Raw genomic sequence first — 13,047 nt, forward strand, 5'->3', positions numbered from 1 at the left:
TACATACGGTGGGGAGGAGACTGTACATTAGGAGGGGGTGGGTGGGTGGGAGAGAAATATACATATGGTGGGGAGGAGACTGTACATTAGGAGGGGGTGGGTGGGTGGGAGAGAAATATACATACGGTGGGGAGGAGACTGTACATTAGGAGGGGGTGGGTGGGTGGGAGAGAAATATACATACGGTGAGGAGGAGACTGTACATTAGGAGGGGGTGGGTGGGTGGGAGAGAAATATACATATGGTGGGGAGAGAATATATACATACGGTGGGGAGGAGACTGTACATTGGGAGGGGGTGGGTGGGTGGGAGAGAAATATACATATGGTGGGGCGAGAATATATACATACGGTGGGGAGGAGACTGTCTAATATATGTATATTTCTCTCCCACCAATCTACCCCCTCCTAATGTACAGTCTCCTCCCCACCGTATGTATATATTCTCTCCCCACCATATGTATATATACCGCCATCTTTCTCCCGGGTTGGTGTGATCACATGACTGACAAAGCCGTGCAGTGATAGGCCAGAAGTCAGTTCGATTGCATCCAGGCTCGATTGCTTATCCTGTTTGGGTAGCCCGGATGATGGTTTTTTACATTGAATTCTATACACCGAATTTTTTACATTGAATTTTATTATGCATTCAAATTTTTACATTGAATTTTAAACACTGAATTTTTATTTCACATAGGTAAATCCGGAGCAAAAAAATTCAGATACATGATTTTCAAAGTAATTATTTTCAATGCTATAAATTTGGTGTCTGAAAAAATTCAGATACATGTTTTCAAAGTAATTATTTTCAATGCTATAAATTCGGTGTCTGATAAAATTCAAATACTTCTGTCAATCATTTGCTTCCATACAGCCGAAACCTGTCCAATATTTCGCCGTCGACTAAAGACGCACTTCTTCAACCATTATCTGAAAATAAAAATAAAAATCAAACACTAACTAACCTTACTGTCATGCACTTGTCCTAATAATCTAACCTACACTGTAGCACTCAACACTTTGATGAACATTGTTACTCAGCTGATAGAGTTGTGCCCTTCCTGATGACTTGTTGTACAGCACTTGTAAGTCGCTTTGGATAAAAGCGTCAGCTAAATGACTAAATGTACTGAACGCACAGAGAGGACATTGGTATCTATCTTCTTGTCTGACTCTGGAGAGGACATTTCCCATAATGTCGGTGTGTAAATAATGGTACTGAATAAATTGCACTTTTAAATACATTGAAACAAACGACATTTACATATTTCTTTCTCCATTACTACACAACTGTACCCAATGGCACTATACCAAGACTACAAAAACAACTACTGTATGTACTGTAGAACTATTCCATGTGAAACGCGAACGAGACATACAAGTATTACGAGGAGGGGAGAGGAGAGAGAGAGAGAAGTGGGGGACGAGGGAAAGATTGCATGCTAGGAGAGGAAAGAGAGAGAGATATTTTTTTTTATCCACTTTTTCTCCCATTTTCTATATTTTTTCTCCCATCCCATTTTCGTATCATCCAATTCAACCCTCCCCTGTCACGAACGCTGTTTCTTGCCTCCCACAAGCCGGCTGCAATGTGGACTAAGTCATACATAGCACAAGTCCCCTCCGGTACTTGAGGTAACAGCAGTCGCATCTTTTCACCTGCGCAGCTCGATCTCTCAGTGGCGAGGAGTAACGCGTGGGAGGCTCACGCTGCCACCGACACTTCCTGATTCTACTGCGCAGGCGCACCAACCGACCTGTAGGAGTCGCTGTCCACAACGCCCGATCCCCACCCATCAGTTTCCCACCCCCTAATACGGCCAATGTGTATTAGTACGGACGACCAGCTAAACTGAAAGCAAATGTGGAGCGCTGGGCTCGAACAGGCAAGCCCAGCGTCTCCAGATTTCGTGGCGAGCGCCTTGCCCACTACGCCACGTAGCCGCCTGAGAGAGAGATATTGTTATATTGTGTATCACTTTAATTTAAGTGCTGAATTGAGCTTCACTGTTAATGAATGTGTTCTGATTATACTGTTGCTGGTATGATTGGTGATATTAGTAGATGATAGTTGAGAGGAGAGAGAAAATATATGTGTGAAAATAGAAAAGAGAGACAGAGATATAGAGAGACAAGAAAGAGGGAGACAAAGAGATAGGGATAGGACATATATATAGAGAGAGAGATAGAGAGAGAGAGATATAGATAGATGAAGATAGATAGAGAAGAGAGAGAGAGAGGGATAGAGAGATAGATAAGGAGAGAGAGAGATAGAGAGAGAGCGAGAGAGAGAGAGAGAGAGAGAGAGAGAGAGAGAGAGAGAGAGATAGAGCGAGGGAGAGAGAGAGAGAGAGAGGTGATGGCTGTGGGGAGCTCAGCAGCAGGGGATCTGAAAGGCTGTAACAGGGGAGAGCTGATTAAACTCCGAATCAACGCTCAGCTCAAGTGATTGCATGGCAGCACACATACAATGAAAAAAGAGAGGGAGAGAAAAAAAGAGAGGGAGAGAAAAAAAGAGATGCTCCGCTACGGTCGTGTTGCACTTCACTTCAGCCACTTCACTTCACTCCGCTAAGCTCCAGCGCTTTGATGTCCGTTCCCTAAAGGTCCCATCAGTGAGATATTTGATGGTTGCATAGAAAAAAACAGTCCTCACTTTTTTACAGACCGTCACGTGAGCACCATTCAGACTGAGCCGTGAAAGTTATTATTCCATGAAGTTTTTACTTAATGCGACAATACAAATCGTACTGATATGACCTTTAAACACCTACTGTACAATTTCCTGTTTCGCCATCAAACGAAAATGAGAAGTGGTTTGTGCCGAGTAAGTGATGAAGAAATACAGTAAGTTTACAGTGCAGGGACAATGAAAACTACAAATATATACGTGTACTCATGATAACTCCTCATCCTCAACCATGATCGCCACCACTGTCATCATCATCATCATCATCATCATCATCATCATCATCATCATCATCATCATCATCATCGTCGGCAGTAATTGAGTAATTCTTCCTACCTGGTTGTAGCTGTGCACGGCCCCCCCGACCTGCCCGCTGCGCTGTGGGGTTGCCGCGGAGATGCTGTCGCTAAGGGCGAGGGTCTGGTTGCTATGGTAGCTGGCAGAGTACTGGAGTGAAGCCTCTGGGGTGGAGTTGAGCTGCAAGGAACTCTGGGAAAGAAGAGTCGGTCCTGCCGAGAGAGAGAGATAGAGAGAAAGAGAGAGAAAGAGAGATAGAGAGAGAGAGAGAGAGAAAGAGAGAGAGAGAGAGAGAGAGAGAGAGAGAGAGAGAGAGAGAGAGAGAGAGAGAGAGAGAGAGAGAGAGAGAGAGAGAGAGAGAGAGAGAGATAGAGAGGGGGGGGGGGCACAGATAGCAGTAATTTAAATCAGACAGTAGAGCATTGTGGGGCTTGGTGAGATGGAGATGGCATACATAATTTATCAACCCAGGGAGAGGAGGAGGATGAGAAGGAGATGAGGAACAGAGAGAATGAGAGGAGGAGGAGAGGAACAGAGAGAAGTAGAAGGAGAACAGTGAGAATGAGAAGAGGAGGATGGCGAGGAGGAGGAGGAAGAGAAGCAAAAACAGAAAAGGAGGAGGAGCTAAAAAGGGATGAAAGGCAAAAAAGTTGTACTGTAAGTGGAAAGTGAAACAGATGGAAAACCTATAACAACACATATAACAGCTATAACAACACATGTAACACATATAACACCTATAACAACACCTATAACAGCTATAACACCTATAACAGCTATAACAACACATGTAACATATATAACACATATAACGCCTTTAACAACGCCTTTAACAACCCCTTTAACAACGCCTTTAACAACCCCTTTAACACCGCCTTTAACAACGCCTTTAACAACGCCTTTAACAACGCCTTTAACACCGCCTTTAACACCGCCTTTAACAACGCCTTTAACAACGCCTTTAACAACGCCTTTAACCACCCCTTTAACACCGCCTTTAACAACGCCTTTAACACCGCCTTTAACACCGCCTTTAACAACGCCTTTAACAACGCCTTTAACAACGCCTTTAACACCGCCTTTAACACCACCTTTAACAACCCCTTTAACACCGCCTTTAACGTTAGGTTATGACTATAACCAAGTTCTGTTAGTTAGGGGCGATGCTTGGCATCGCTACTGCACTATCTCGCGAGATAGTGCAGTAGCGATGCCAAGCTAAGCCACTAACGATACAGAACAACGCCTTTAACAACGCCTTTAACAACGCCTTTAACACCGCCTTTAACAACGCCTTTAACAACGCCTTTAACAACGCCTTTAACAACGCCTTTAACAACGCCTTTAACAACGCCTTTAACAACGCCTTTAACGACACCTACAACACCTATAATAATGACTACTTATAACAATAACTTGCCACAAAAAATAAGCAAAACTCCAGAAAACTCATAATCATCCAACCCCCCAGAAAAGATTACAAAGATAGTTTACTAAAGAGTACATTTCTTAAACAGCATATAAGGAACAAAAAAATATGAAATAAATGTATCTAACTTTCAACCATTGTCAGAAATGGCATGTCCTTGTATTTCTACATCTCGAATTTGATTATTTTCCACTCCTGAAAAAAATTAAACAGGTGACCCTTTCTGCACTCAGGGGTGTAAATATGATCTCTATCTAATAAAACACGATGGTTGCTTTTCAAATAATCCCACGTCCCACCTCAGATCATAGATAAGGAAAGAAGATAAGAAGCTTGTATTGTCATTACACTGCTGTGTGAGACGACAATACGACATAATTACCACGGCACTCCCTGCCATTAAAAACAATATAAAATAGAGCAGTACTCTTATTTTAAACATTTTAAACAATATACCATTAACAGCATACAACCAGGCAGTAAGACAAGATGCAAACAAGTATCAATAAACAAATAAACAAGTATGGCACCCATTGCACGGTAGAGGATATGTATATCAGTGGGACCTTCTCAAACACATCACACTAACCCCTAAAGACTAGCACCCTATTAAACACATCACTAACCCCTAAAAGCCAGCACCATCTCAAACACATCACTAAACCCTAAAGGCTAGCACCCTGTCAAACACATCATTAACCTCTAAACACTAGCACCCTCTCAAACACAGCTGCGATTCCCGGACTGTTAGGACCGTTTGAAAACCACAAGATGTGTGTACTACTACCTGATGTTTGGTTTGGGCTTGGATCTTTGAGACACAGGATCATGTGATACTGATTCTGCTCTTGTCTATCTATCTCACATCGTCTGCTTCCAAGGGGAAATCAATGAATCAGTGATCCATGCAAGAGCCACATAATGGCTCGTCTTAAAGAGATATCCACATCAACTGCCCCGATGGAGTCAGTCCCTTTACATATCGCTGCTGTCGGGACAAAACCTCATAACTCCAAAAACCCAACTTTTCAGCAGATGAAAAAAACTAACACAGATTTGAGGGTGAATAGAGTTAGGAGGTTTAGACAGATGATCGGTTTAATGCTTTCCTATTGTTTAAACTTTGTAAAACCCACACACACATATGGAGGATGATCTACGGAGTTGATTTATATAATAAAAAAAAATATTAAAAAATGGAGTTATGAGGTTTTGTCCCGACAGCAGCGATATGGAATATGTAATTGGAGAGAGATATGATAGAGAACAAGGTTTAAAAAAAAGAATATATATATATATATATAATATATATATATTAGGGCTGTCAGTTTATCGCGTTAATTAGATTAATTAATTACACAGCAAATTATCGCGTTATGAAAATTAACTCAAAATTAATTACAAAAAAATATATATATATATATTATATAATATTATTTTTTATCTCATTCATTCCATAATAATGTAGAATACACATTTAATTTTTTTTTAATATGGTCCATTTGCATGTTCTTGGTATCTGATTCTAGGGACATCTATGAATCTCAGGGAATGTATTCCCAGTGTCAGAAATACTGTGGGCTAGATCCACAAAGCAAGTTGCACCCTTACTTACAATTCATTATGAATTGAAAATGGGGGAACCTGATGTAAACAAGACAAAAGTCTTTCTCTGGTCTGCATCCCCTTAACAATTGTGTGTATTGAGCCGTACTGTATTGTACCCATTCTGCAATCTGTTGATAACATTTTCATTCAATCAATCAATCTGCGCGGTGATTGATTGAATGAAAATTTTATTTTTAGTAAATTGTAATGAACCAAATGAGAATATCAATACATTTTTTTTAGATGGAAGATGATTAAACAGAAGGTTTTGTAGATACAGTACTGAATTCTGCCATCCGGACACATGCAATTTGAAATATGATTATAGAATATAGAATATCAGGCATAAAATGGTTATGCGATTAAAATGCGATTAATTAATTACAAATCCTGTAATTAATTAGATTAATTTTTTTAATCGCCTGACAGCACGAATATATATATATTACAAACATTGATGTCTTACAAAGAGACAACTGTACCAATGTCTCCACAGCTGGGATTGGTAGTGTGTATGTAGTACTAAACCTTATGTTTAATACAAACCAAGATTACCTCATTAAGAGTCATTAAGCAAGCATTACATTTAAACTAGAGGTGGGCATATATATTTTTTTTTAATCTAGATTAATCTATCTGCAATCCTGGATTTAATCTAGATTAATCTAGATTAAAATGGCCCCAAAAAAAAAAAGGCATTCAAAACATGTGTGTTCTACCCAAATAATGACCAGAAGTAAGTCCTTACTTTTTCTTTCCTCCTTATGTTTCTCAGGCCAGGTGGCCCATTACACCATGAGCCCATCTCCCGTTTCCAAAATGCATTACAGACTGTTTGAAAAAGCTGTTTTGCTATGATAATTGGTAATGAAATATCAAAATAATGTTCAATAAGATGTACTTGTGTTTAATAAGTTGTTTTATTCAGAAGTTAACACAAATAAATAATATTACCAGTACAGTACAGTATCTAGCACTCTCAGGAGCAAAACAGAAAGAATCATTTCAAACTTGAACTATGTGACATGGCTTGAATCAACTGCTCCAGTGGAGTTGCTCAGTGGCCAATGGTGTCAACTGTGGTTGTACTGGGCAGCTCCCAGGTGTGAATGGAACTGTGTGAATGTGAAGCAGGGCGTTCCTGAAAAAGAGCATCTGTGCTCAGCGAACCTACCCTGGGTAAATAAAGGTTAAAAAAAAAAAAAAATACATTTTTTTTTGTAGATTAATGCATAATTATATTATCGCGCGATACTAGTATAGCGTTAACGCAGCACGTTAACGCCGTTAACGGCCCAGCTCTAATTTAAACATAACATTTCTTAAAAGTCAACACTGGAGAGTATTGACTCCTGCAGCCACAAACATATCACATGCACAAAACCATCTAGGTCTCTTAACCTCTTAAGTCCAAGGGGTCCAGTACCGGACTCGCACGTTACACCTCGCCAATGAGAGTCCGTGCTGGCAGGTGAAAAGATGTGACAGGCTGCCACAAGGGTTTTATCCTCCCTACAACCGGCCAGTGGGGGGCATATGCGAGCAGCGTTCAAGACAGGGGAGGGAAGAGTTGGCACAATGGAATTGAGATGGGAGAAAATTTGAAAAAAAGAGGAGAAACAGTGGATAAAAAAAAAGAAAAAAATATTGAATGAAATCATCATATCAAGCTGCAAGCAGAATTATTGTTAAATCTATGTCACAACGAGAAAAAGCAACCAAGTCCTCACTCAGTGACATGGGTGTTGGCTAAACACAAGAAGCCATTCTCTCTCTGATGCATACATAATAAAATAATGTATGACTGAAGTGATGGAGACCATGTTTGAAGGCAAACAAAAGCAAATCCCCCTCAGATCGCACAGCAACCAGAATAACTGAAATACTGGCTGGTGATTTGATTATCTTTATCTTTATTACGGATCCCCATTAGTCATCACCGCAGCAACAACTAGTCTTCCTGGGGTCCACACACAATAAAAACAGTACATACATACATAACATTATAGTAGCATACATTTAAAAATATATTCCAATATTCCTACATATAAAAATATTTCCAAATAGCATTACAGTACACAAACAGAGTATCAGATCACAGAAAATACAATAAAAGGGATTAAACTCTCAGACAGTCATATCTTTACAGTGTAAACTACAGTATCTGTGTTTTTCTTTAATGTAAACTAATTTCTTTTTCTCTCAATGCTCTTTTCAAATTATTTTTAAAACTTATCTTACTGGTTATCTGAGTAAGATGTACTGGCAGTTTATTCCAATATGACATGGCTCTATATAACACAGTTTTCTTTGCTGCATTGGTTTTTGGTAGTAGCAGTGTGAACGTTTCCCTACAGGCATGCCTAGTATTATACTTATGTCGATCATGTGTACATGTTAGCTGTGAATACAAACAGATAGGTTCTCTTGAGATATATATATTCCCCATGAACAAGATCAGGCTGCAATCCAGTCTGTCTTCCACCTTCAGCCACGACAGCTTGGTATGCATCCCCTCCACACTGTTTCTCATTGAACAGTTCAGGGCCAGACGGGCCGCTCTGTTCTGAGTGAGCTGGATCTTATTGAGCTCTTGTCTTGAGGCATTAGACCAGACAGCTGGACAGTAGTCAAGGTGAGAAATAACTAATGACTGTATCACTTGCTTCAATATCAGATCGGCTAGAAAATACCTACACCTTCTGATAATTGAAATACCTCTGCTCATTTTGGCAACCACATTGTTGGTGTGAGTTGACCATGAGAGTGTTCCATCAAGTGTGACACCCAACAGCTTTGCCTCTCTAACTTGCTCAATAGCTGTTCCGTCTAAAGATATACTTAGCTTCACGTCTTTTCTTATAGCTTATAGATTAAACAGCTTTGTGATAGAATAAAAAAAATGCACAGTGCATTTCCATAGCTGTGGATGAGTCCACTGACACCACTGAGAAGCCTATGTTCTGAAGAACCGTTCATGTTCTGAAGAACTGTTCATGTTCTGAAATGTTATTGCTAAAGATTGAGAAGATTGGATCAGTTGTACTTTTTTTTGGAATACTTGAAACCCTTTTTTTTTATATTTGATGCGGCGCAGCCTCACCCAGACTCTACCTCCAGCGGCCCCCAGGTAAATTGAGTTTGAGACCCCTGAATAAACGCGATAAACTGACAGCCCTAATATTTTTTGAGAGCACAATGCTTTCTGTATTCCCAAGAAGACAACCTAATCTTCCTCACCAACTCACTAACATTTCCACTGTAATGTTACTGTTTCTGCAACAACTCACACCTCGCAGGTTTCTAGAGCAAGGTCTCTGTTTGAGCCAGACTGTAGTAGAAGACTATCCGGACACTTGTTTGGTCAGTGGCCAAGAACAGCTATTTTAGTGGACATATATTGATGTGTATGAATGAATGCTCCGTGTGATTACATTACAGCCAGTTCCACAGCTGCCAACTGAAACGATCTCCCTCAATACTGGACCAATTACAAAACATTTTGTCCCTATTATTCATTTAGACACATACAGATCCAGCACTGAAAAATCAAACCTCTCCTGCGTCTCTACCACTCCTCCACCACTCCACTCCAAACTGATTTTGTGACTCCTATTGTTCTGGACCGGGCCAGATTTCACACCTCCACTGCCTCCCACAGGCTGGGGAGATTTTAATCGTACATTTTTATTCGTCCCAAATGTCCCAGCCCCATCCGATTTCTTAGCTTTTTTCACTGTTTACTTATCATGCATTGCAACACTAATATATGGTCAGTACCCCAAGTCAGACTGCCCATATACAAATTATCTTGGGGGTCTGAGGGCAGTAGCCCCCGACCCCCTCACTGGGGAAGCACTTAAGTTAAGTACCCTCCCTTTGTTCACGTTTAGACCCAGCCACCGAAAATTTACACCTGAGTGCTATACTTAAGTGGCACACAAGCAGCAACAAGCAGCAGACAAGCAGCAGACAAGCAGCAGAATTGGTTTGATTTTTGAGCGCTGCGTCTGTACTAAACTTACTGAGAGAACAGAGACATCTTCACTCCATCTGTACACATACTAAACATACTGAGAGAACAGAGACATCTTCACCTCACTCCATCTGTACACATACTAAACGTACTGAGAGAACAGAGACATCTTCACTTCACTCCATCTGTACACATACTAAACGTACTGAGAGAACAGAGACATCTTCACTTCACTCCATCTGTACACATACTAAACATACTGAGAGAACAGAGACATCTTCACTTCACTCCATCTGTACACATACTAAACGTACTGAGAGAACAGAGACATATTCACTCCATCTGTACACATACTAAACGTACTGAGAGAACAGAGACATCTTCACTTCACTCCATCTGTACACATACTAAACGTACTGAGAGAACAGAGACATCTTCACTTCACTTCATCTGTACACATACTAAATGTACTGAGAGAACAGAGACATATTCATTCCATCTGTACACATACTAAACGTACTGAGAGAACAGAGACATCTTCACTTCACTCCATCTGTACACATACTAAACGTACTGAGAGAACAGAGACATCTTCACTTCACTCCATCTGTACACATACTAAACGTACTGAGAGAACAGAGACATCTTCACTTCACTCCATCTGTACACATACTAAACGTACTGAGAGAACAGAGACATATTCACTCCATCTGTACACATACTAAACGTACTGAGAGAACAGAGACATATTCACTCCATCTGTACACATACTAAACGTACTGAGATAACAGAGACATATTCACTCCATCTGTACACATACTAAACGTACTGAGAGAACAGAGATATCTTCACTCCATCTGTACACATACTGTTCTGAAGGATCAGATTAAACCGAATATATATATTTATTTATATATATATATTTAATTGTATTTGTATATCCCCTGATATCCCTTGTATATTCCTTGTACAATATGCATTGAATATCCCTTCTAGTCTACTGAACATCCCATAATAGTCTCCATTCTACCATTGGACGAGACCTTGGTGCCAGGTCGCCATACCCCTCAGACCAGGTTCAATCGTACCGCTCAACATGTATGGACAAGTCCTAGTTCCGCGTAGGAATATGTCTACCGCACCACTAATGGTACTATTTGTTCATAGTGCGTATATATACTGCGCTATTAAAGTAGAGCTTTCTTTTAGTCCAGTTCATTACCCTCCAACAGAGTGACAGACGCAAAAGCCTCCCCGCGAACCACGTGTGGGCAGTAAGGCCAATTCGGCCCAGTATCGGCATTGAGACATCGTGTATATTAATATTTGAATAGTCATATTTGGCACTATATCGTCGAGTTGGACGTATTCTATTAAGCTAATAATAGTCTATTCATATGTAGTGCCTCGTGCGGTAAGAGTTCTATAGTAATCAGCACCCCCATCGTTTCGGGCATCAGCTGGACGCTTATCCAGGGTGGTTGACCCCACGTGAAGCTGCACCCGAGGAGCTCCAGGCCAAAGAGCGAGTGGACCTGTATATTGGATTATTCTACCGACGACGGCTAGCCTTCCACGGCTTGGATTATGCTTTGAGTACTTTGATTATTCTATGGATAAAGGCCAACACTGCGGTGTGTTGGAAATACCCCCCCCGGAGAGGACGACAGGTGAGAAGACGCTCTACACGACGAGGTCGCCTCACGTCTCTCCATCGTGGACCGGAGGACGCCGGCCACAGAGAGTCCAACTGCTTTCATCTGTGGATCGAGGATCGCTGGGCACCGGGTCGCACGACTGTGGGCTCTCCCAGGATACCCTCGGCCAGACGGGATACAGCCAGACTCTACCCCCCCCCCTCCAGCTGTCCTACAAGCAGTCGGAACCTTCCCCTAGTGTATCCAGCTATATAATCATTCAAGTATCATTGCTATTGTTCCCTAAATATTCCAGGTTGTATATTTGCTTCCTGCGCAATCAGAGATTTTGATCTACCTACGAATACTCATTTGCCATAAAAGTGCATACTATTTCAAATCATAAATGTAATTAAGTGATCGTTGTACATACCTTTTGCTATGTATTAAAACTCAAACTTTCGATTTGGTACATTTGTGTTGGATCCGTTTATCAGGTGGGAGTGTTCAACATATTCATACCTAGTACTGGGTGGCCAGAGTCTAAAGTACAAGAGGTAGTGGTAGTAAGTATCATATCTAACCATACAGTCAGGGAATTGTACCCCTCAGTTACAATTGGTCCTTCGAGCCGGAGGGTAATCAGTGTAATATTAATATAGTGTTATTAATATTAAAATGGCCTATGATGAACACTCCACGAAACGATCCTCCTAACCAACAACGCCCGCGGCGCAAACGACAGCTCCCTCAGTACCTAGAGGCTTACGCTGTCAGTCAACAACCTAGTCTTCTACCAACAGTAAACGCGGTAAAACTAGAAAGTAAAATTATGTCTAACCCTAACGACCAGGCTACCCCGACCATAGAGGCCCCTATGGGTTCTAACGTAACTGACCCAGCTCACGGTGGGGACCAGGGGGAACCAGACATGACTTTACACCCCGCCAATACCGAAGAAGTAGTCCCCGACGAGTCCCGGGAGGAAGACAACACTACCGAGAGAGAACTCGGCACGGAAGAAGATGAGGAGAGCACCGTGGAGATAGAGCTCCAAGACTCCGCACGGAGTACCCCAAGGGACGGCTCCCCTATACAACCGTCTTCTCCCAGCGAGGCAGAGAGGACACTACAGCAGGCATTCCTCGTCAGCCTGAAAGCCTCTACTGAACGCGATAGACTCCAGGGTGAACGCGATCGATTGCAGATACAGCAACGGAGCGAAGAAGAGCACATACGCCTGGAAATAAGACGCATTCAGATGGAAGAGAATATGGCAAGAGACCGGGCCGACTCCCAGCGCGCCGCCACCGGTGCCCAGAGAGAATCGGATCTCACCAAGCGCGAAGCCGAGCGCGACAGAGCACAAGCGCAACTAATAGAACAGCTGATCAGAAGGACAACACCCCCTC

General features: G+C 41.7%; 1 protein-coding gene across 1 annotated transcript in view; it reads right to left on the reverse strand.

The window, feature by feature from the left end:
- The window catches only part of ctnnd2a (catenin (cadherin-associated protein), delta 2a), a gene marked incomplete at both ends in the record, with an annotated part of 886,308 nt that overhangs the window by 592,617 nt on the left and 280,644 nt on the right, over nucleotides 1-13,047 (reverse strand). Inside the window, one exon of the mRNA XM_084325908.1 lies at nucleotides 3,025-3,197. Coding sequence (XP_084182034.1) covers nucleotides 3,025-3,197 — 173 coding nt within the window. The remainder of the gene's footprint in view (nucleotides 1-3,024; nucleotides 3,198-13,047) is intronic.

Source organism: Notolepis coatsorum (genome assembly GCF_963971535.1).
Source record: "Notolepis coatsorum genome assembly, chromosome: 12".
NCBI lineage: Eukaryota > Metazoa > Chordata > Actinopteri > Aulopiformes > Paralepididae > Notolepis > Notolepis coatsorum.